The sequence below is a fragment of the Procambarus clarkii genome, chromosome 11 (genome assembly GCF_040958095.1).
Source record: "Procambarus clarkii isolate CNS0578487 chromosome 11, FALCON_Pclarkii_2.0, whole genome shotgun sequence".
NCBI lineage: Eukaryota > Metazoa > Arthropoda > Malacostraca > Decapoda > Cambaridae > Procambarus > Procambarus clarkii.
The window spans coordinates 32368729-32394797 of record NC_091160.1 but is presented as its reverse complement, the minus strand read 5'-3'; the positions used below and the strand labels follow the sequence as shown (position 1 = coordinate 32394797).

At 41.3% G+C, this 26069-nt stretch overlaps 1 protein-coding gene across 8 annotated transcripts in view; it reads left to right on the top strand.

Moving 5' to 3' along the window:
* The first annotated feature begins 314 nt into the window (after window positions 1-314).
* Window positions 315-26069, top strand: part of LOC123758245 (SOSS complex subunit B1-B) — a 34460-nt gene continuing 8705 nt past the window's right edge. The window contains exons 1-4 of one of the 8 annotated variants that reach the window (XM_045742386.2): window positions 338-476; window positions 12893-13063; window positions 21995-22080; window positions 24777-24886. In XM_045742386.2, coding sequence (XP_045598342.1) covers window positions 442-476; window positions 12893-13063; window positions 21995-22080; window positions 24777-24886 — 402 coding nt within the window. In that variant the 5' untranslated portion in view covers window positions 338-441. Of the gene's footprint in view, window positions 477-632; window positions 791-1522; window positions 1714-7662; window positions 7707-12892; window positions 13064-21994; window positions 22081-24776; window positions 24887-26069 lie in introns of those variants that run through there. The other 7 variants (XM_045742387.2, XM_045742389.2, XM_045742388.1 and 4 more) reach the window with 7 other exon arrangements.

Genomic DNA, 26069 nt, shown 5'->3' with positions numbered 1-26069 from the left:
AATGCAGTATCAAAAATAGTGGAAAATCTTAAACATGTTTTGCCTTTATAATCTGATAAACATAAAGTACATAGCCGTATGGCTAACAGGATTAATAGTTCTTATTTTACATGCTAGAATGTTTAATAATTGTTGAGAGTTCAAAAAATATTAGGTGTAAACGGGTGCTCCAAAAGTGATCCTCGATGGAAGGGAGGTGGTGGAAGAATTCAGCCGTCAATGGGTGCCCGACGTCGGCATCTAATGTTCACGGGAGGCAAGGTGTACTCTCGTCTTCTTCCCTAAAATTACGCTAACCTATATTTCCAATAGGGCTCCATTACAGCTCGTTTGGAAGGTTGGGGGCTTCTTTAATCTGTCCCTTTACCAGAGCTTGTAAGAGCGGAGGGGAGCGTAAAGAAAGGGGGAGAAAATCTGTCCAGTCCAGAGGTAGCATCGACGATGGCCAACCATAGGAAAGAAAGCAACGGTGCTCGGTAGTTCAGCTCTCTTTCTTATTTACGTGTGTTTGTCATCCTAGTTCTGAAAACTTGGGTAAAAGTATTTCCTCTAAATGTTTATTTGTTGCTGGATTGATGTCATGCTGAGATTTCTGATGTTGGGTGAAGGAAGTGGAGAACATTCACCAAGTTTGGCATAGTTGGTTGTGGCTGGTGTGCCAAGTGTGATGTTTTGGTTAGTGCGGCGTTGCCACGTGCTCCAGGTCCTCCACCTCCCACACTCTCCATTACTTGTGGTTATAAATTAACACAATAATCATGAACTCATCAAGCGACTCATCACCAATCGAGTGAGTGGGCTTGGACTTGGCGGCGACTGGCAAATTTGTGACAGTCACTACATTGTTCTTGGGAAAGAGAGTTTTGTTGAGATGAACACGTAACTTTCTTGTTACTTAGGATATCCTCTTGCGTCTAAAAATAATAAAATAATTTATATTTGCAGGAAGGTACAATAGGTTGGTGAGATTACATAATTCATATTCTTTATTATGCACCCCATACCTATCCCGTTGGCGGTGGCGGAAAGGGTTACAGAGGCACATAATGGGTTCAGGCACTGAACCCCAGGACTCGGTTAGCTCAGCAAGTGACAAGCTTATGAAGCTAGTTACACAATTGTTGATGTTACATACACATGAACATATATATATATATATATACACACATATACAATATAATATATATAAATATATATATAAATTATTTACACAAATACATATCAATAATCTCTTTTTTTATCAAGTGATTCAACAAGAGGCTCACAAGTCACTATACAAGGCACTTATCTATGGTGAGTCACACAGTTACTAGTCATGTGCTCCACACCCACCCAACTGGGCGGCAGCTTTACAGTCATGTGCTGCACACCCACCCAACTGGGCGGCAGCTTTACAGTCATGTGCTCCACACCCACCCAACTGGGCGGCAGCTTTACAGTCATGTGCTGCACACCCACCCAACTGGGTGGCAGCTTTACAGTCATGTGCTGCACACCCACCCAACTGGGCGGCAGCTTTACAGTCATGTGCTCCACACCCACCCAACTGGGCGGCAGCTTTACAGTCATGTGCTGCACACCCACCCAACTGGGTGGCAGCTTTACAGTCATGTGCTGCACACCCACCCAACTGGGCGGCAGCTTTACAGTCATGTGCTGCACACCCACCCAACTGGGCGGCAGCTTTACAGTCATGTGTAGGCTGCACCTACAGTAAGTAAATTTGGGATACTTGGCTAGGATTCCCAGCAGCACATCATTATGAATGAAGTACTGTACTTACACATTTCTTGGACACCATTGATGGTGTTATACAGTGGTACCTCAGCTTACGAATTTAATCCATTCCCAGAGACGATTCGTAAGCCGAAAATTCGCAACCCAAAACGAATTTACCCATAAGAAATAATGTAAATTGAATTAATCCGTTCCATACTCCCAAAAATAATCGCTTTAAAATAAATTTCATATCTAATTCACCAAAATATTTAGTACTATTGTATATACAAGTTAGTGCTTACCTTTATTGATGACTCTTGTTGGTATATGGAAGATGGTGGGGAGGAGGAGAGGTGTTAGTGTTTGGAAGGGGAGTCCCCTTCCATTATTACATCAGGCAGTGATGACTTCTCTGGAGTGACAGCCCCTTGCATCACGTGCAGGCATTATCCCTGGTCTTATTCGACTAGCGGAGAGGTTTGCTGGACCAGAAAATCAACGATTCGTCAAGGAACTCAACGCACTGTACCTGGCCAACGGCCTAGACCCCATTGTCGCCCCGGACGCAAGTCTCGCTGCCTCCACTACCACTCTGGAGAATACCACCAGAATGACCACGAGGTCGATCTAAACATAGATTCCAGAACCACCCCAGCTGGAACAAAGAGGAATTTCCCTCCCCAGCTCCCAACACCCCTACCATCACCATCTCAGCAATGCACTAGCAGACGTGCTCTCTACAAATACTAACAGCTCCACCAATGCTCCTGAGATAGCTTCTACTACTAATCCACGACCCCTGAGCCTACCTCAGGCTGCGAGACGAAAGTCAAAATCACCAACTACAGTTGTTACGGACTCTTCAGACGAGGAAATCTTAGTAGAAGCTCCACCGCCACAGCACAAATTCGACACCTACTAGTACTCGATAAGACTTCCTCATGGAGGCCACCTCACCAAATGACAGCATGGCTCAGCCAAAATCTCAGCCAAAGAAAAAGCAGAAGACCTGGAGGTCACCACACATCCACCAGCTCCATAACTGTTACAGCAAGCCCTCTGAGGCTGAAATCCACCATGAAGACCCCCATCCATCCCCAGATCTCCAGTATCAGCTATTGATACAATGGCTCCAAAGAGCCTCCACTTACGGGCTCGCCATAGCCCGTGCTACTTGAGACTCTTTTTTTCTGAGTAGCTGAATCTAAAACAACAACAATTCTCTGGGGTACTCTCTCTCCTACATTTTGCATGCATAGCACTAGGAACTGGTTGTGAGTCGCTGCTTGCTTGCTTGTACTAAGAATCTGTCTAAAGACATTTGTGTTTCTCTACATTTTAACACATGTATGTAGTGAGCCATCACATTGTCATTAATAAGATCAATGCAACAGCCTGCTAAAGCTTTATCTGGGTGAGTCTTTTCAGTAAAACTTTGCAGTTCTTCCCATACTGCACACATTTTCTTAATGAGGAAGGGACATCTTCTACTTCCTCCTCCTCCTCCCCTGAAGATTTGTTGTACTGCCTAGTTAGTTCAACAACCCGTGTACCATTTTCATGTTTACGAATGATCTCTTGTTTTTGATTTATGATCATCCTCACATGGGTTTTCTTAGGTTGAACCTTACCACTGACTTTCTTGGGAACCATGGCATGATATACTGTATAATAATTATTTTTATGTTCAGAAACCAAAAAAGCAGAAAAACAATGAAATTCTTTACAAAGAATTCAAGCACGATTGTCACTAAGATTGTCACTGGTAAACTGAAGTGCGGGCGACCCTGCCACTAGGAACCACGCGCTCGGTCGACCCATACGTGTATCAACAAACTCATAACTCGAGGCAAAGCTTGTAAACCGATTCAAATTTTACAAAGAAATTTGGCTTGTAACCTGAAAAATTTGTAGAGGGGCATTTGTAAGCCGAGGTGTCACTATTTCATTTGCCACTGTCTGTAACCACTGTCTCAGACTAAGATTAACTGTAACAGAAAAATTAAAAATACAAGTCAAAGTTTCGTCAATGAAATACCACACAGGGCGCAGTCTGGTATTTGTACATTCATGGAAAGCCACTAACACATATAGTGTTTCGGGCGGGTTCTTAATCTAATATATCAGGTAAGATGAAAAGGTACATTTTAGCAAGGTTTTATATCGACAAATAACTACAATATAAGTTGGTGATTACACAGGTAAGAATATGTGTCTTAAGTACTAATAAAATTGGGGAAGTGGGTAGTACAAGATACAGTGCGAGTTTGAAGCACAAGGTAGAAAACTATGAGGATGAAATTAAGTACTTTTTTTTTGGTTTTACCTTTGAACAGTGCATGGGTTGGACAATTTTTTAATTCATCAGCTGAGTGAGTTCCAAAGATTGGATCCTCTTTTTTTTTTTTTTTTTTTTTTTTTTTTTTTTTTTTTTTTTTTTTTTTTTTTTTGTACGGAGTGTTTGTACAGATTTAGTCTGACTCTGGGAATATCAATGATGTATTTATTTCTGGCACGGTGCTCATGGGTTCTGCTACACCTATCAAGGAAACATTCCAGATCAAGATTAGCATTTAGGAACTAGGTTTTGTACATGTTGATAGCACATCAGAATGTATGGAGTGAGAGTGTGTGTTTAGCATGTTAAGGGACTTAAACAGAGGGGCTGTGTGTTGTCTGAAGACAGTTATAGTTCTGATAGCAGATTTTTGCCGAGTGATGATGGGCATGAGGTAATTTGCAATGGTTGAACCCCATTCACAGATATTGTATGTAAGATAGGGATAGATTAGTGCTTAGTATAATGAGAGGAGAGCAGAGTGGGGAACATAATATCTGATTTTTAGAGAGTCGAGACAACTGGCTGCAACCCTGCGACCCAAAACTTCACATGCCCGAGAAGGGCCAGGAAAATGAATGAGATACCGTGCGGCCAGGACCCTGTTGGACCTCCAAAAGCCCCATGCCCGAATGTCAGCCCAGGACATTACCCAAAACAGCAGCCAAAGCTATGAACCTAAGAACTTCCCAATACTATGAATATCGATTCTTTTTCCAAATTTCTCAAACCATCCCCCTGATTTATATCAAGTGATTCATATCTGCATCACTTGTTCCATGGGTTTTCTTCATAAGATCTTCATGCAATATCCTTGCTTTTTCACAAATGATGGCCTCTGAAATGCTTTCAGAGACCCATGGCGTGATATATAATAAGAACTTTTATGTTCAGAAACCAAAAAATACAAAATCAATGAAATTCATGTTGACCAAACCACAGACTAGAAAGTGAAGGGATGACAACGTTTCGGTCCATTCTGGACCATTCTTAAGGCGCGGTTATCGACTTGAGAATGGTCCAGGATGGACCGAAATGTCGTCGTCCCTTCACTTTCTAGTGTGTGGTTTGGTCAACATATTTCAGTCACATTATTGTGACTCCTTGTATGCAATGAAATTCATCACAAAGAATTCAAGAGCGGTCGTCACTAGGCGGGAGACACTGGTAAACTGAAGCTCGACACCCACTCAGTCGGCCCATACATGTATCATCAAACTCGCCAAACATGGCAAAGCTCATATACTGAGTCAAATTTTGTGAAGAAAGGGAGCTCATAAACCAAAAAATTCGTAAAGAGGGGCATTTGTCAACTGAGGTTCCACTGTATGTTGAAACATCAAGTGTGTCAAGCTAATGATAATATATGTAGATAATACAAAAATGTGTGTTAGCTTGACACACTTGATGCTCATGCAGCCCTCCTAGCATGTTGAAGTGATTTGATGAAATATGTGCTCAGTGCCACAAGCGCTACACCTGAAGGTAAGAGTTAATAATGAAAACCCTCGAGAAGTTGATATACTGTAATAGCATTGCAGGTCTGGAATCGGGATGATAAACTGATAATCGTAAATGACATTCTGGAGACATTTATGTATCAACATGGCAGGCAGGCCACAAGAATGAGGAGAGGGGATGTTCCGTCAGTACTGGATCTAATATTCACCAGAAAAGAAGAGGAGATATTTGACATCCAGTACCTTCCTCCCTTGGGAAAGAGTGATCATGTCCTGTTAGACATTAATTATGCTTTGCAATATACAGTAATCTAGAAGAGAATGGGGACATTAAAAATAGTTGATGAACTCGATTTCAAGAGAGGATACTACAGGTCATTTAAATTTTTTTTAATGTGTTTAATTGGACAGAGGTGTTGCTAGGCAAGAAAGTTGCTTGTTGCTATATTCCATTGGTCAGGCATTTCCCCCTAGAGATCTAACATAGTTTTCTTTATCTAAATGCAATCTAGCATTGCAGTTTCACCATAATCATACCCGAGTATGGTACAGTATTTTGGTCTATGCTCTATAAATGTACGTTCTTTCAAGGAAGGGTTAAGGATTATAGATATATTGAGTTAAGGATGATAGAAATCTACAATTAAAATTACAGATACAGTATACATTTTCTTGAAAACTTTTATTTAAAGTTTATAATATTTGAAGAGAACTTATGTGAGAATGTTTGGTGATTTCTTTTAGTTGGTTGGTACTACATTATTATCAAGTCTAGGTAATCCATGTGGCACTTTGTTAGCTGCAGGGTGTGAAGTGTATGTTTACGTAACGAATATAACAAACAGATACCTGCGTAAGGTAATATGCAAAATATTGCATATTTTGTTTATATGAGCTTAATATTATTTCCATTCTTTGTGGTCCTTCCTAACTCTGACAGTACTGTAGGCCCAATTGATAAATCATCTCTCAATGTGGCCTGAAGCTAGTTACTTTTCTGGGAGGGCTTCCCTTAATGGTTTTCTAAGCTACTTGTTTGGTAGTTTCCTGAACCTTGGGTACCCCACCAGGCTCTGATGAATCACAAATGCCTGCTGGAGACTAGGACATGCATTTGGTCTCATTAAAAGCAAGGAGAGTCTGCAGGATGCAAGATCACCACTGAAACATAGGAAACCCCACCAGAAAGGTAGTGCACACTTAACACTTGCATGAACTGCATTTGTAACTGATGTGAACCCTATACACACTCGTTTCCCAAGTCTAACTTAGACTGGGACAGATCAGATTGCAGCCACTCCAATCATTCATATTCTTGGTGCAGATGCCCTTGGGTATCGTGCTGCATTGTACTGTGTTTTTCTTTTCAGGTTTATGTAGATGGTTTGTGCCATTCTTTTGCATTCACTTGATACCTTAATACCTGCTTGATGGGGTTCTGGTAGTTCTACTCCCCAAGCCTGGCCTGAGACCAGGCTTAACTTGTGAAAGCTTAGTCTAACAGGCTGTTGCTTGGAGCGGTCCACATATCCACCACAGCCCGGTTGGTCCGGCACATCTTGAACTTGTTTATTCACCTCAAATGCATATAGCTAGAATTGTCTTCTGGTTGCCACTTTCATTGCTCCTTCATTTGGTCAGATTTCTCTTCCCTAAGAGGATTTGGGAGCCTTTCCATTGGGCTCCTGAGGGGCCTACCCTAAGTAGTGCATGTGCTATGGTTCCTTTGCAGTGCCTAGTTTCTGTGGTGGGCTGGAATTTGTTTTCCTATCAGGGATATGCTGCAAACACATTTCCAGTTCCTGGCTCTGGTGTCTGCTTACATCTTCATTTGCCACATTTTTTCAGGTCAAGGGTTGGTGTGAATTTTGCAGTATGTTCCCCAGTGCCCTGCCCCTCTGCTGGTCTGTGTCCACGTTGGTACTGGTAGTTCAACCACTGGTCTTATTTTAAGGGGGTGTTACAGAGCTCTCATCATAGTCTGCTGCTGCTGTTTGGGGTTACTCCAGGTGTTATTCATCCTTGGTTCATACTAATGACCATTTTTTCTCTCTTCCACTCTGCTTGCTGGAGTAATGGCTGTTCTCATCCCTGGTGTGGTGTCTATTGTTGTTGGACCACATTTGCAGAACCCCATTCAAGGGTTGCAACATATGATGCATGTGCCACCTTAAGAACATAAGAACAAGGTAACTGCAGAAGGCTTATTGGCCCATACGAGGCAGCTCCTATTTATATCTACCCAATCTCATTAATATATATATATATCTAACCTACGCTTAAAACAATTGAGGAATCCTACTTCTACCATGTTATGCAGTAACTGGTTCCATAAATCAACACCCCTGTTACCATACCAATATTTACCCAGGTCTTTCCTAAATCTAAACTTATCCAATATACGCCAATTGTTTAGTGTTCTGTCTTGTGTTGATACTTTTAATACCTTATTAATATCCCCTTTGTTATATCCATTCATCCACTTGTACACCTCTATCATGTAACACCCTAATTCTTTGCCTTTCTAAAAATATAATTTAAGTTTTGTCAATCTTTCTTCATATGACAGGTTTCTAATTTGGGGGATTAACTTTATCCTACGCTAGATGCATTCTAGTTAATTTATATCCATTCTGTAGGATATGAGAGACCATTCTATATCCATTCACACTAATGATGGAAGGTTTAGTGAGTGAATTGGTGCTGTGAGGAAGCTAGCTATGTGGAGCACTGAGGACAGAGTTGGAGTCTCTGCAGGAGGCGCTACAACAGCTGAAACGACGTCAAGAGGAAACACAGGAGAAGAGCAGTATTTGAAAGTCTTTGCCTTGGAATGTTGTAAAGATTAAGGGTCTTAAGAAGACTCTGAGAAAGCTGCCTACAGATGTCATAAAGACTTCCAACCCATTCTCCGTGCTGGAAGACAAGTGCTGTAGGGAGACTGCAGTTCACTTGAAAGGCAGGGCAACAAAGGGAGCGCAGGTCCGTCATGGTGCTCATACAGTAAAGGAAGTAGCTAAACAAATTTTGGTTGTGGGAGATTCCCAGGTGAGATATTTGGATATAGTTTTTTGTGCCAGAGATGGGGGAACAGGTTAAGGGTTTGCTATTCGGGAGCAAACAAATATCACCAATTTACAAATTGGTAATATAGTAAACAACATTAATGATATTATGGGTGGAAATGGGAACAAACCCATTACAGTATTTGTATCGGTGCCGATGGAAATGTAGGACGAGTTAGGAGTGAGGCACTGATACAGAGGTTTAAGACAGCTATAAAATTAGTTAGGAGCAAGGGAGGAATCCCAATGTGGCATTCTTCAAAGAAAAGGAGTTGGAAATAAATGGTTGTCCAGGGTACTTGGTGTCAATTGCAGACTAGACAAATATTGTAAATCGCTCCTATACCAGTGGGCCGGTCTTGGAGCAAGACGTGAACAGAGCGATGGGTAATATTATAAGGGATTTCGATGTGGATTCAAAATTTAACTGGGACCGACTAAAGAGCCTAAAACTGTACTCCCTTGAGCGCAGGCGGGAGAGGTACATAATAATTTACACGTGGAAAATATTAAGAGGGGCTGGTCCCAAACCTGCACACAGAAATAACATCACATGAGACCAGAAGACATGGCAGGATGTGCAGAATACCCCCGTTGAAAAGCAGAGGTGCAACAGGTACTCTGAGAGAGAACTCTATCAACATCAGAGGCCCAAGACTGTTCAACACGCTTCCACTACACACAAGGGGCATAACTGGCCGACCCCTCACAGTGTTAGAGAGAACTGGATAAGCACCTCCAAAGGATACCTGATCAACCAGGCTGTGACTCATTCGTCAGGCTGCGAGCAGCCGCATCCAACAGCCTGGTTGATCAGTCCAGCAACCAGGAGGCCTGGTTGATGACCGGGCCGCGGGGATGCTAAGCCCCGGAAGCACCTCAAGGTAACCTCAAGGTAAGGTATTTAAAAACATTTTAAGTGAAGCAGGGCGCCTGACAGCTGGTTGGACAGCGCTTCGGATTCGTAGTCCTGAGGTTCCGGGTTCGATTCCCGGTGAAGGCAGAGACAAATGGGCAAAATGTTTCTTTCACCCTGATGCCCCTGTTACCTAGCAGTAAATAGGTACCTGGGAGTTAGACAGCTGTTACGGGCTACTTCCTGGGGATGTGTAACAAAAGGAGGCTTTGTCGAGGACCAGGCCGCCGGGACGCTAAACCCCGAAATCATCTCAAGATAACCTCAAGATCAGGTTCTTTCCTTTCTGTTATCTCAGTGTTGTCCCCCTCCCCTTTGGTCCAGGACATCTTTTTTTTTTTTTTGAGGGGGGGGGGGGATCTTTTTGTTGGCCTTTGCTTCTGGTAGTCTGGTTGGTGACCTTCATGCTCTTCTCTGAAAGCAGGGGCTTTGTTAATTGGTCCCAGTGTTTTATTCCTGTGTCTGCAGCCATTACCATCTTTTTTGGTCAGGAATAAGACTGGGTTTCCAAGGGGTCCTTTGTCTTTGAGGCATGGTTGTGGTGTCCTGAGGTTCATCATGTTCCTTGTTTGATGGTGTCAGTATGATGGTACATACTTGCAATGGCACCCATGGGGCACATATAGTTGGATGCTTTATTTATTAATACTATGTCCCTGATTCCTTGTTCCAGGGTTTGGTTTAATCAGCCTGCTGTGTATCCACCAGTCCATGCTGTCTACAAGTTTGTAGCAGAATCTTCCTTTCTTTTGTAATGTCCTGGGCTTGTATATTCAAATTCATGGGTTCTGGCAGTCTAATTAGATCTTAGGGCTCAGTACCTATTACATGTCCCTAAGCAGCTCCAGACATGCTTGGACTGATTGACTTGGCACTGATCCCTGTGTGGTTAATGGCTTCTTCCATGGTAGGGATGTCTTCTGTTTGTTCTCTGTGGGGAGTTAGCTCGAGGAGACACTGAGGTGACCCCTCCCAGAAATCCACCATTGAATATGGTGTATTGAATACATGTATTGAAATGCTACTTTATGATGGGGTCTCTTGGTGGCTATCTGTTCCTGCCCTACCCTTCTTCAAAAAAGAAAACTCCTTCCTGTGGTGTTCAGAGGTTGTTGCTTGTATGATGCATAAATGATGGGTGCCTGGCCAGGTCCTCTGGGTCACCAGGGCTGTCATTTGGTGGTAACTGAGGTGCTGTTAACCCTTAAGCTGCTAAGGGGTCCTGAGGAGATTTACACCCCTGTGCACAAGAAAAAAAATTATAAATTTTTTTTTCGTCTTCTAAAAATGTTAATATGTGTTCCCTGAGCACGGGAAAAATACAAAAAATCATAGGTGACATATTTTGGGCGCAATAGACCGAGGAAGTCTGGCAAAAATTGGGTGTTGACAGAGCAGTCGTCAGAGCCGGTCAGCGTCACTCGCGCTGACAGGTGGGAGTTGCCACAAAGATGATATCACTTAATTATTTCAATGTTTCTGATTGATTTTGTCTTATTTTTTTGCAGTAATATTATTCAGTAGTGTGTATTGTGATATATTTATATAATAAAATGGGTGAATAATCGCTATACTCAAAAGTATGGTGTGCATACTAATGATTCAATTATTATGTTCATAAAACAATAAACAAATAGTTTTACTGTTATTACACTCTATACACAGGTTATATATAAGTATCTGCATGTTTTGTTCACCATAACGCACCACTAAGTTGGTATTGAGAGTCGAAAAGCAACTAGGAGTGACCGCCACACACCAGCCAGCCACTCGTTGCCACTCCCTCAACAACGCCTCACTCGCCCACTTTCTCCTCCCACCATCCTGTTTTATATTTTATTCACAATATACAGACGTTATATATAAGTATCTACATGTTTTGTTCACCACAACTGTACAACTAAGCTGATATACTGTAGTTAGTTCAGGCACTAAGAGTCGTCGCTACACACAGCTGGCAGCTCCCTCACTTATTCAAGGTCACACGCACTAAACTTTCTCCCCCAACAATACCGTTTGTGGTGTTATTACACTATATACAGACATTATATATAAGTATGTACAGTATATGTTTTGTTCACAACAACTGTATAACTAAGCTGATATACTGTAGTTCAGGCACTAAGAGACGTCGCTACACACAGTTAGCTGGCGGCTACTTCCCGCACTCATTCAAGTTCACACGCACTAAAATTTCTCCCCCAACAAAACTGTTTGGAGTGTTATTACACTATATATACATATTATATATAAGTATCTACATGTTGTATGCACCGTAACTTTACACCTAAGCTTGTAGAGTGCCCAAAGAGCATAGTGGCCACCCTCTACACAGCCAGGCAAATCATGCAGACGATGTCACCTCTGTCACCCAAATGGCTCCTCCCAACATAATCCTTTTGCTGTTATTACACTAATACACACATTATATACAAGTATCTACATTTGTGTTCACCATAGAGAACCACTGAGCTGGTATGGTGAATGCAGACAATAACAGGTGGCCACACAGGCAGTAAACGATGCAATCTCCCTCCGTCCCTCAGCATCACTCCTCCCACAGCGCTAATTATTACAACAATCCTGCTATTATCACAATCCTGGTCATTCTTATCACAGTCAGGGGTCATCTGTAATATTGTCATCGCTAAATAATAGCAGTTATAAATTTATTTTGACATTTTTCGGCGATGCTGTGGTCACAAGCTGAACAGCAATGCTGTTCGCTCATGTTGCCAGCCTTGGTTGCGCCAGCCTTGGTTGCTCCAAGAGTACTGTGGCTCTCACACTCTGAGAATATTGCCCACGATTTAAAAAAAATGGCGTCTGTTTACAAGAGCCCTGAGGAAGCTAATGTGAACCCCGTGTAGCTGCGTGCCATTTGAATCGTGCCTGGCACCCTACGGCGTATATATACGCCATGCGCACAATGGGACATGTTACTCATGGCGTATATATGTACCATGCGCAGTTTAAGGGTTAACTAGCAGTTGGATCTAGACCATTGTTCCAAATGTTGCCTAAGGAGTTGCTGGTTTTGTGTGCTCTACCTTTCTGGTGATTTTTTCTCTTGGTTATATAGTGATCTTATATTCCCCTTGTCTCTATTGAGGGAGCCAAATTTTGGTTCTGGTCTCAGGTAGGCACTCGTGATTTATTAGAGCCTGGTGGGTATCAAAGGTTTAGAGACTACCAAGTGATTAGTTCAGTGAGTCTGAGGGACCCACCAGAAAGCAGCATTTCATTACTTTCAATACCGGACTAATTTAGTTTTTTATGCTGAAATGGTACAAGGCTATCGGTGGAAGTTTTTGTTCCTGTATTGGCTTGCAGGCTTTGAGGTGTGCACTACCTCAGCTCACTTTAAAGCCTAACCCTAACATTTTGTCCCCAGAACACGATCTGCTAGTCGATTTTCATCCAGGTCCCCAGTTTCTTCTGGGAGCACAGGGGCAAAATGGAGTGAAGGAACTTCGCCCAAATCATTCCATCCTGCCCAGGATTCAAACCTTGGACCTCTTGCTTGTGAAGCGAATGTGCTAGTCACTACACCAAATAACAATAAGTAAATAGGATACAATTTGGTTATTGGTTCCTTATTTCTTAATTGTGTATTTTTAACAATAAATTAGTGTTTCAATAAGTTATTAATGATAGTTGTTAGTGGGTGTATTTTTGTTGTATACAGTATTATTATTTTGAACATTTCAAATATTTGAAATGGTATGCAAATACTGTACTGTATTGCAAATAATAACAACATAAAAATGAAGGTAATTGCAGAAGCAGACGAGGAGTCACAATAACGTGGCTGAAATGTGTTGACCAAACCACACACTAGAAAGTGAAGGGGTGACGACGTTTCGGTCCATCCTGGACCATTCTCAAGTCGATTCTGAGAATGTCACAATCGACTTGAGAATGGTCACGACGGACCGAAACGTCGTCGTCCCTTCACTTTCTAGTGTGTGGTTTGGTTAACTGCAGAAGGCCTGTTGGCCCATACAAGACAACTCCTATTTATATCCATCCAATCTTATTCATATATATGTCTAATCTACGCTTGAAACAATCAAGGGATCCTTCTATTATGTTAGGCGGTAATTGGTTCCGGAAATCAACAACCCTGTTACTGAACCAGTATTTACCCACACCTTTCCTAAATCAAGGTAGTGTTCTGAGCACTACTCTTTTTCTGGTTGCCCTCAATGGTCTTCTTTCCTCTCTTCATTCTGGCATCTTCTCCGCTCTTTATGTCGACGATCTTACCCTTTGCTGTTGAGGTGATGATTCGCCTCTCCTTCAACAGCGTCTTCAACTTGCGATTGATGCCGTGTCATCTTGGGCCACGAATCATGGCTTCAAGTTCTTTGCAACTAAGACTTGTGTTATGACTTTTACTCGAAAGCATGTCATCCTTCTTTGTCACTTTATGGTCATCCCCTTGTGTACAAAGATTCCGCGAAGCTTTAGGGCTAATTAATCTCTGACAGTTGTTTGTCTTGGTCGCCCCATATCTCTTGCCTCCGAGTTGAATGCTCTAAGGTTTTGTCCCATGCTTCTTGGGGAGCGGATAGGCGCACACACCTCTATTTGCACTCTTCTCTTGTCCTGTCTAAACTCGATTATGGTTGCTCTACATACTCTTCTGCTTCTCCTTCTATTTTTCGCAGTCTTGATCCTTTGCACCATACTGGGTTGCGCCTCGGCTCTGGTGCCTTTTGTTTAACTCCTACTCTCAGCTTGTACGCTGACACTGGCTTCCTATCTCTCCAGGACCGCCGTGATCGCTACTGTCTTCGCTATCTTGCACAGTCCTTACAACATCCTCACTCTCGCCTCTGTTATGCTTTGACTTTTTCCCCACCTGTAGTTACTGTTCCTCTTCACCACCATCCTCTTTCTGTCCGTTTGTCTCACTTACAAGATTCTCTTTCGGTTTGTATTACCAATGTTTCTCCTCGTATTTTTCCGTCCTTGTTCCCGTGGAGGGTCCCCCTTCCCAAATTTTGTACTTTACTGACCCGCATCACTAAAGCTATTACCCCCTCGTTCAGTTCTAAAATGCCTTTTCCTTGAGCACTTTTCTTCACACTCCCACTCCGTTTCCATCTTCACCGATGGGTCTAAGTCTGCTGACAGTGTGGGCTACTCTGTTGTTTTTCCTGACCACACTTATGTGTGTCGCCTTCCTCCGGAGGCTAGCATCTTCACAGTAGAATTTTATGCTATTCTCTATGCTCTTCGTCTCCTGCTTTCTCGTTGTCAATCCCTCTTTGTGGTGGTAGTTGACTCTTGTAGTGCCCTCATGGCTTTGGGGTCCTTTAATCCGGTCCACCCGGTGGTCATCGAGATTCAACATTGGCTGTTTCTTATCTCCAGTAAATTTAAGTCAGTACAGTTTTGCTGGGTTCCCAGCCATGTTGGTGTCTCTTTAAATGACGTGCGGATACTGCTGCTAAGGAAGCTATCCGCACTTTTCCCATCTCCCGTGAAGGTATTCCTTATTCCGACTTTTATCCAGTTATTCATTCCTCCATCCTTGCCCGTTGGCAAGATTGTTGGTCTTCTGTTACTGGTAACAAACTGCGTACTCTTAAAGAGTCGTGTATCCAGGAGGGCCTTCCTCCTACCACTGTAACCGGCATTGGGAAACGGCTCTGGCTAGGTTATGTATTGATCATACACGTTTAACTTACGGTCACTTGATAGAGCACCGTCCTGCTCCTTATTGTCCAAGTTGCATTGTTCCTCTTACAGTTGTGCACATTCTTGTTGAATGTCCTGACTTCCAGGACAAGCGTGTGTCTTGCTTTCCGACCGTCCCTCACGGTCAATTGTCTCTCGATAGAATTCTTGGTGAATCGGATACTTTTGATATCGATCGCTTTGTGTTTCTGTTCTCGTATTGGCATCCTTGGTGATATTTAGTGCCCTCTGATTACTCCGCACATTTGGTGGAGCCACATTTGGTTCCCGGTTTGGTGTTTTCTTTTGATAGTTACTTACTTTCCTAAATCTAAACTTATCCAATTCATACCCATTGTTTCATCTTCTGTCTTGTGTTGATACTTTTAATACCCTATTAACCACTGACCTGCTCTGCATTAAAATAATTTCTTTCCAAAAAATTATTTTCTCTTTTTATATTGTTAAAATGCAGTCTCTGATCACGGGAAACTAAAAGAAAATATTGTATGTGACATACTTTAACAGCGATGGAGCTGGGAAGTTGAGCATATTATGAGCTCTGAGCGATAGAGCTGTTGAGCATATTATGGGTGCTGAGCGATGGAGTTCTCAAGGTCACTAGGCCCCACCACCCTGTGCGGCAGCAGTTGCTGCGAATGTAATGTTTCACAATTATTTTGATGTTTCTCATTTGTTTCTTCTCTGGTTTTATGCTGTAATATTATTCAAAAGTGTGGAATTTGTGGAGTTTATATAGCTCAATGTTTGGAACATTGCTATGCTCAAAATTATGGGACTCATATATGTTACATGTATATTATATTCTACGATCAATCAGTGTTTTTACTGTTATTACACTATATACACACTTTGTATATACCTATCTACATATGTGTTCACCATAATGAACCACGAAGTTGGTATGGTGAGCCCCAAAAACAAGAGTGAGCTGCCACACCCAGCCAGCCCTCCCTCACTCCTTCAACATCTAATTCGTCAACATTACTCCTCCCACAATACTGTTTGTGGTGTTATTACACTATATACACACATTATATAATTAGTGATAATATACTCCCTCATTGATAATATACTGGCAATATATATTGTAATATGGGAATGTGGATTTAGGAACTAGTAATGGAGTAAGTGAATACCATTGCAAGCCGGAAAGTAACCAGAAAATCCTTAGGATAATACAGGCAAATAATTCAAGTGTTATAAAATCAAGGAACTGGCAACCGGTGGCATCCAGCCCGCGACCTGGGACAACCGTCAACTGTACGGTCCCCCAAAGGGACCATTTTCTCCACCATGCGATAAGTACCCCACATAAAGTTGAACAAATAAACATATATAATATTATAAATATACTGTATACACATCATATATACATACATATACAGTAATATTATAAATATATTCATATAATATTATAAATAGTAAAATTACTAAAGTCAACAAGGGATAAATGGACAATACATCACAAATAGGGGAACAGTCAATCTCTACATCACAAACCCAACATGGAGACGTGTGGAGGCTGCTTTAAGCCACTTCGGAAGAGTGTTGTAGGGATTGTATGTAACATTTGTAACATAAGATTTCACCTGAGTTTTACAGGATTACCTATACAATATGCAAACAGACAAGATAACTACTGGATCTGTCACAATGATAGACTGATGTGGGAAAACATCACCACACTAATGAATGACATTCCTGAAGTACATAGGCTACAATTCACTCAAAAACTACCATAAATATATGCAGAGTATGCAAAGACAGCAACAAACACTGAACACAACCCAGGAACTGAGAGTTTAGAGAGCCACATTAGCAATGTAGAAGGACATTGTGTCGAGGTACACGAAAATGAAGACAATACTTTCGAGCAAACTGGTAATAGGAGTAAGGAGAGAAACAATGAGAAGGACGAGAACACAAATGAGAAAGACGGAAGCAACAAGGAGAAAGATAAGGGCAATACTGTACCGAGAAAGAATGCGGAAACGAGAAAGTTGGAACAAATAACACAGATGTAAGCAAGTTGTGCACGGGTACAAACAATAAAAATACAGCCACAGATGAAAATATTTGCAGATATTATGCAAAAGGACAGTGCAGATATGGGACCAGAGGCATGGAATGCACATTCATGCATTCCCGGACATGCCGAAACATGTTAGGGAAAGGCAGATATCGTTTTGAAACAGATTGTAGATGATTCTACCCTAAGCTATGCAAACTCTCAGTGAATGAGAGGAAATGCTATGATCTTCATTGCCCTGATTTCCATGTGAGAGGTACACAGCGCTATTTAATAGAGGAAGTCCAATACTGTATAATTGCCCGGGAAATTTTTTAGAAGCAATCAGAACCAGAGGGAGGAGCAGACAGGCAGAAACGTTGCAGGAGTACGGATGAAGAGGGGGAAATGCCCAAGACTGGACTACAATTCGTCATCAAGCCCACACATACTACACCCCCCAACTACACACAAACTACCACACTCCACAATACCACTTCCAAAACTGGACAAACCATTGCCAGACCAGCACACCCTGGGTCAGGGTAGAGAGGAGGGAGAACTATGAAAACCTTCCGGAAGTGACACACAATATGGACAATCATTCATATTTGCCAACATAAAAGGTCTAAAGTCAAAATCACGAAATAAAGTTAAGTTCATAAATGGCCTCCTATTAAAGTCAAGCTCAATATTTGGGACATTCACGGACACCCATACAAAAGATTACATGGATAGTGAAATCTGGATTACAAATTATAATTTATATAGATGTGATAGAGAAACTAGGTCAAATGGAGGAGTAGATCTGTATATTAAAGAGGACCTGGTATGCACAGAGCTACTAAACTCAACTAATGAGGTGGTAGAGGTACTGTACTTGGAATTAAGGTAGAAAAAATAAACCTAATTATTATTCTAATATGTAAACTGCCAGATACAACGGTTGAGGAAGAATTCACAGAGTAGATTCACAAAATAGAGAACATCCTTGATAATCTAGCGAACCCAGCCCCAGATATTATCTTCCTTGGAGATTTCAATTTACAAAGTCTAAGATGGAGAATGGCAAACACAAATATCATAGCAGGGAACGACCTGGGAAATAACCAGTTACAGGTCAGAGAACTTTTGAGATTCTGTGACAAATTCTCGCTCAATCAACAGATCACAGAACCCACTAGGAATGAAAACACACTAGACTTGTTATTCACAAACAATGATGAGCTAATCAGAGACATTGCAATCTCAGATACTACACACTCAGACATTAAGCTCATTGAAGTGCGAACTAGCATAAATAACGGTAGTAGGTCTAAGAGACCCAACAAGCGAGAAGGGGTATTCAACCAATTCAATTTCAACAATAAGAGGATCGACTGAGAACAAATAAATGTAGACCTTGCAAACATTCAATGGGAAACGGTCTTAAGCGACAAAACTCCCTCACAGGGAATAGCTCAACTGACGGCTGAAGCATACAAGGTCTGCTTGAAGCAAGTTCCTGTGAGGCGGGTCAGAAAGAGAACACAGACGACTGTACAGGAGAAGGAAAAAAATAACAAATGCTTAGGCAGACACGACTATCACAAGAAAGGAAAATAAACCTAAACAGGGAGATCAAAGAAATAGAATAAACATTGAAGCTATCATATAAGCCTGAAAAATAGAACTGGAACAGAAAGCTATACAAGAGATAGAGAAAAATCCAAAATAATTTTTCACATATGCAAAATCAAAATCAAAAACCTCCACCAGTATTGGACCTTTAATCACAACTGAAGGTATGTACACGGAGGACAACAAAGAAATTAGTGAAATTCTAAGAAGCCAGTATGAGGTGATGTTTAGCACTCCAATAAACATGAAAGTTGATGATCCAGACAGCTTCTTTATGAATGACATTCGAGCTGCAAATAATATAACGGATATTAACACAAACTCGGAAGACTTTGAAAGAGAAATTGACAATATGCCCATGCACTCAGCTCTTGGGCCGGACTATTGGAATTCAGTATTCATTAAGAAATGTAAAGTACCAGTAGCGCGAGTGCTCAGCATAATATCGAGAAAGAGCCTGGATACAGAGAGAGATACCAGCTGCACAAAGAGGGGTAGTAAAGCCTTGGCAAAAAATTACAGACCAGTTGCACTAACATCACACATAATAAAAGTTTTGGAAAGAGTGATTAGGAATCAAATTTCTAGTTTTATGGAAAATAATGAACTACACAACCCAGGACAACATGGATTTAGAGCGGGAAGATCCTGTCTGTCACAATTGCTCAACCACTATGACAAAATCACAGAAGCTCTAGAAGAAAAGATAAATGCAGATGTAGTATACACAGACGTTGCAAAGGCATTCGACAAATGTGATCATGGAGTGATAGTACACAAAATGAGGTCAATAGGAATAACTGGTAAAGTAGGACGTTGGATACTCAATTTCCTGTCGAACAGAACACAGAGTAACAGTCAATCAAATAAAATCGAGTCCAAGCACAGTTAAAAGCTCTGTACCTCTAGGTACTGTACAGTCCTTGCACCACTGCTTTTCCTTATTCTCATATCAGATATAGACAAAAATACCAGTTACAGCCTCGTGTCATCCTTTGCAGATGACACAAAAATCAGCATGAAAATTACTTCTGCGGAAACATTGAAAAACTACAGGCCGATATCAACAAATTTTTTTATTGGGCAGCAGAAAATAACATTGTTTAGCAGTGATAAATTCCAGGTACTCAGGTACGGCAAAAATGAGGATCTAAAACATAATACAGGGTACAAAACACAATCGAATCTGCCCATAGTAGGAAAACAGCATGCAAAGGATTTGGGAATAATGATGTCCGACAACCTAACGTTTATGGAGCATAACCAAGCAAATATTGCGGGAGCCAGAAAAATGATAGGATTGATTATGAGAACTTTCAAATCCAGGAATCCCATCACAATGGTTGTACTCTTTAAGTCACTTGTGTTGTCCTGTCTTGAGTACTGCTCAGTACTCACTTCCTCCTTCAGAACAGGAGAGATTGCTGAAATAGAGGGAATACAGAGAACATATACTGCACGCATAGATGCGATAAAGCACCTAAATTATTGGGATCATCTCAAAGCTCTCCAAATGTACTCGCTTGAAAGGAGACGAGAGAGATGCCAAATAATATACACATGGAAGATACTGGAGGGCCAGGTCCCAAATCTACACAGTAAAATAACAACATACTAGAGTGAACGATATGGAAGAAAATGCAGAATAGAATCAGTGAAGAGCAGAGGTGCCATAGGCACAATCAGAGAACACTGTATAAACATCAGAGGTCTGCGGTTCTTCAACGTCCTCCCAGCGACTATAAGAAATATTGCCAGAACGTACCCGGTAGAGGGACTTCCCCCATCCCCCTACCGGGTAAAGGGGAGTTGCACAGACGGATGCGCAGAGGTTGTAGTGACGTCATGCTTGTTTGCTTGTTTTTGATTGGGGAGTTGTGCTTGCTAGTTTCGGCTTTCGGTTTGCAATTTTTGACCACCAGTAGTTTGTTTTGGAATTCCTACCTTCCTGGTTGATGGCAGACAAAGACTGCTTCCAATTACACGGGAGTGTCTTTAGACCATTGCTCTTGTTGAGCAATCTTCTCTTTTTGAGGGGGGCCAGGTTCTGGCTCTGGTCTCCGGTAGGCCTAGAACTCCATTGATTGACTTGCCACGGTCTAATATGTGCACATCAGCCCCGTATAGCTCTGGGGAGCCTCTAGGTCTCACCCAGAAAATGGCATTTCATTACATTCAACATTGGTTTTTTGTTTATTAACATAAAAGTTCTTATTATATATCATGCCATGGGTCCCAAGAAAGTCAGTGGTAAAGTTCATTCTAAACTTTTGTTGAAAAGGCTTACCCAAATGAAGCTATAAAAGGCTGTTGTGTTAACCTTTTTAATGACAATGTGATGTCTCACTTCAGACAAGGGTTACATCGTAGGGAAAAACAAGTGTTGCTTGACAGGTTTTTAGTGAGAAAAAAAGTAGTGAGCCACAAGCAGGTCTTAGTGGTATGCAGACAAAACTTAGGAGAGAGAGTACCCCAGAAAAGTCATCACTGCCTGATGTTATAATGGAAGGGGACTCCCCTTCCAAACACTAACATCTCTCCTTCCCTTCTCCTCACTGTCTTCCATATGCCAACAAGAGTCCTCATTCAAGGTAAGATATACATACTGTATTGTAGCTAGTACAAAATGAGTATTATTCAATATAAAACGCATTTTAAAGTTATTTTTTGGGGGGTTGTGGAACGGATTAATTCAATTTACTGTACATTATTTCTTATGGGAAAATTAGTTTTGGTTGACGATGAGTCTCTGGGAATGGATTACGATTGTAAACGAAGGTACCACTGTAGCTGAAATACCTGAGGAAGGTTTCCTAGTGGGCTACTCCTGTAGGAAAGTTCCTTGAGGGAACAAAGCGTGATAGGATTCATATAGATAATGAAGAAAATAGTAATCTCTTCAGTATAAAGTGGGTCTTCAGAATTATTTTAGCCTAAACTAATTTTAAGTGTAAAGGGTTATATAGATGATTCAAATTTAAAATATGTATGGTGTAATGGTAGTACAGTATTAGTTATTTATATATACTGTAATATTTCCAATTGTTAAATGTTAATTATATATAAATGTTAAATTATTAATAGTATTAATCAGTGCTTAATATTATTAAACACCTAGCTTATAGTTTTTACTATGTCCCCTTCTCTTCTTTATAGTAACATGGACATCCAATACACACAAATACGAGAGCTGAAGCCTGGAATGAAGAACCTCAGGCTTGTGTTCATAGTGTTGGAAATTGGTAAGTTAATTAAAAGATCCTGGTGTACAGAATTAAAATCTGACCATTAGACTTTCCTATGGTGCTGACAAATTCTGTCATGTCAGTGAGGATCAATATTTAACCTCTGCTCTGTGCACTAGATTTTACATGATAACCAGCTAGTGCACAAGATTTATTTATTTTTTTTTTTTGAGATATATACAAGAGTTGTTACATTCTTGTACACCCATACACCCTACATTCATGTTACAACCATAAAGGAGACCTGGTCAAGGACCGGGCCGTGGGGATGTTGAGCCCCGAAATCGTCGCAAGGTAAGGTAACTAGCTGATGCACAAGATTTACATAACCAGCTGGTGCACAAGATTTACATAACCAGCTGGTGCGCAAGATTTACATAACCAGCTGGTGCACAAGATTTACATAACCAGCTGGTGCACAAGATTTACATAACCAGCTGGTGCGCAAGATTTACATAACCAGCTGGTGCACAAGATTTACATAACCAGCTGGTGCGCAAGATTTACATAACCAGCTGGTGCACAAGATTTACATAACCAGCTGGTGCACAAGATTTACATAACCAGCTGGTGCACAAGATTTACATAACCAGCTGGTGCACAAGATTTACATGACACATGGCTGGTGCAAGAGGAAAAAATATGAACAATTATTTTTTTGTAATATTATTAAAATGTGTTCCCTGATTACATGAATATTAAAAATGATATACTGTACTTTGCTTTGGCTGTGGTGGAGAGAAGAAACCATGCGATGACATCACAATTCACGCGCTTTGATGGTTAAACTTTCCTGAGGATATTTCCCAGGCCATGCACAAGATAAGAGTGTAATTTGAGAAATTTCTGTAATAAAATGTGCAGAACATCAGTACACAAAAATACATTCATGTCACTAACATGAGCACAATATTATATTCTTTGGACAATAAAACATAGTTTCTGGGGGGAACCCCTTTAGCTCCAAGGAGCTATCCAGGCTGATATATATATATTATTAAGCTTTGGAATCAGTCAGTGTGAACGGAGTTCTAGGGATACTGAGGACCACGAGCCAGAACCCGGCCCCCTCAGAGAGGCATGAGGAGCAACCTCACCATCCATCCATCCAGTCCCCTCACCATCCATCCATCCAGTCCCCTCACCATCCATCCATCCAGTCCCCTCACCATCCTGGGACTCATGGTGTGATATATAATAAGAACTTTACTGTTCAGAAAACAAAAAGCTTAAAACAGTGAAATTCTTTACAAAGAATTCAAGATCGGTCGTCGGAGTAGACTTGTAAACAAACTGAGAGCGCCTTGCCCCTTGCCCCCAGCACCACGCTCTCGTTCGACCCCATATGTGTACGAACAGACATCGTGTTCCAAGTAAACTGTTGTCTTCCAGTCCAAATTTTGTGATGAATTTGACGTCGTGTTCCAAAAAATTTGTCTTCTAGGGCAATCGTCAACCAAAGTTCCATTGTATACTGGTATATCTTGAACAGGTATAAGAAAGTAGAGCTTTCCTGGATGCCCAGTGGTGTCCTTCATACTTGCCTCATGATTGAGGATATCTGGTTGGAACTCAGGGCAGGACAGAAATGGATGGGTATGTTTCCTTTCATGTGATGCCTCTCTTCACCTGGCAGTAAGTAGGTACCCTGAGAGTTAGGCATCTGTTGTGGGGTTGCATCCAGGGAAAGGTCAGTAGTTGACCTATTGGAACCTTGGTAAGATTTAGTACAGGCTTCTTGTCCTGAACAAAGTGCATTATATTGGTGTTGCCTGTAATGATTTAGTGAATGCAGTAGCTAAGGCAGCTATTTCAACTATGCCATTTCCTATAATCCCATTCCATTTTGGATTACTAATTTATAAATAATAATGTTAACTGTAACTGACAGATGGCTGACTACTACCAATACTGTAATATATTTCATGCCATCAAATATGATCAATATTCATGAGCTTCCTTATTTGTCTGCCATAGGATATTAGTAATGTTCTGGGTCCACTTGTGTAGCTGCCACACAAGGTCCACTTGTGTAGCTGCCACACAAGGTCCACTTGTGTAGCTGCCACACAAGGTCCACTTGTGTAGCTGCCACACAAGGTCCACTTGTGTAGCTGCCACACAAGGTCCACTTGTGTAGCTGCCACACAAGGTCCACTTGTGTAGCTGCCACACAAGGTCCACTTGTGTAGCTGCCACACAAGGTCCACTTGTGTAGCTGCCACACAAGGTCCACTTGTGTAGCTGCCACACAAGGTCCACTTGTGTAGCTGCCACACAAGGTTAACTTGTGTATACTTATTGGAATGATAGCCTGTCTCAAATTGTCTGAATTGCATTGTTTTGCTTACAGTTACATGTCTAGTTGATTTATGATTTTCCAGATTATTGCAAACTTTACTTCTCAAGTGTTTATTTACACCAAATTTCTCTTGATAAAATCCTCAGTGAATCTGCCTCTTTAAGTGTAGATAAACTTGTCTTTAAGTACATATAGGGATTCAGAGTGATATCTAGGAACTTTTAATTCATCTGTGACTTGCATAGTACTATACTGGTACTGTATAGCCATACTGGCTTATCACTTTTTGATAAGAACTTGAAAGGAAGAATGAAATTTTTCTCAAGTAAAGCTGATAGTTTTTGGATGATATGATATTACTGTAATTACTGTATGTATGATATGTCTACAGGTAGACCAAATATGACTAAGGAAAACCACGAAGTGAGGTCGGTAAAAGTGGCAGACCGTAGTGGGTGTATCAACATATCTCTGTGGGATGAGCCAGGCCAGCTGTTGCAAGTGAGTTGGGGAATCACACCATTAATCGTAGGTGGTAGACTGACATTGTACAAACTCTCATATGTTGCATGTGGTAAGTGTGGCTTAACCTTCATTAATGTCTCCCAAGGTACTGTGATTGCTCTGGTATGTTTTCTCATCCTCATATCCGATGCAAATATCAGATGACAAGAATGCAAACTGTAGTACATACTGTATCATCCTTCGCAGATGACACTAGGATTTTTATAAAAGTAGACAATATAGAGGACACAATAAACCTCCAATCTGATGTTAATAAAGTTTTTCAGTGGTCCATACAAAATATGATTAACCACTGGACTGCGCTTGCCAATAAAACTCGTTTCAGAAAAAGAGCAGGCCAAGAAAACATGATTTCGTATCATTCAAATCTCGCGAGCGGTAGGTTGGGTACGAAGTGGACTCCTAGGATCTCCAGTGAGAGGCAGCCATCTTGAAAAAAATTCCCAGAATACCCTAGGGCTGGTGGCTGGCTCAGTTCTGAGTGACCAACCATGCATGACGCACGCGCCTCTGGTTCCCAATCCGCGCCTGTCGAACGTGGTGTTGAAAGATTGCTCTCTGTCGGTGAAATTCAGACCTTATTGTTTGAAGAACATAAGTGATCTTGATATTGATGAAGCTAGGCACGATAAGGACCTAACTCAAGGGTCCGAAACAAGTGATACAGCACCAACGAGGATGCTACAGCGAGCGTATCCAGTAGTGGCTGAGCGCCACCCGTGCCCACCCGTGTCAGTCTCCAATTTTTATAGATACTATAGATGAACCGCTTTCTGGGTTCAGTGATGACTGATACAAGTAGTATAGATGAACAGTGTGTTAGCGGCTTCCATGGTGGTGTTTATTGCCAGGGGTAATGGTGGCAATACAAGGAGCGCAGGTGAATTCGCGAGGGAGTACTGTGATAATTTTGTAACACAAATCTCAATTTGATGATTCTGATGTTGGTGTTGCACCCACTTTTCCATATACAGGTGAAGATATGAGTGATACCAGGACAGACTTTTGTCATTGAGCTTTTCTTAGAAAGAATAAAAGTTTTTCCAAGAGAACCTGGATTTTTTTCAATCCTACCTTACAAAGTGATCTTTTCAATAATAGCTGAATATTCCAGCATACCTGAATCTTATCAATCCTACCTTACAAAAGCAATTTTTTC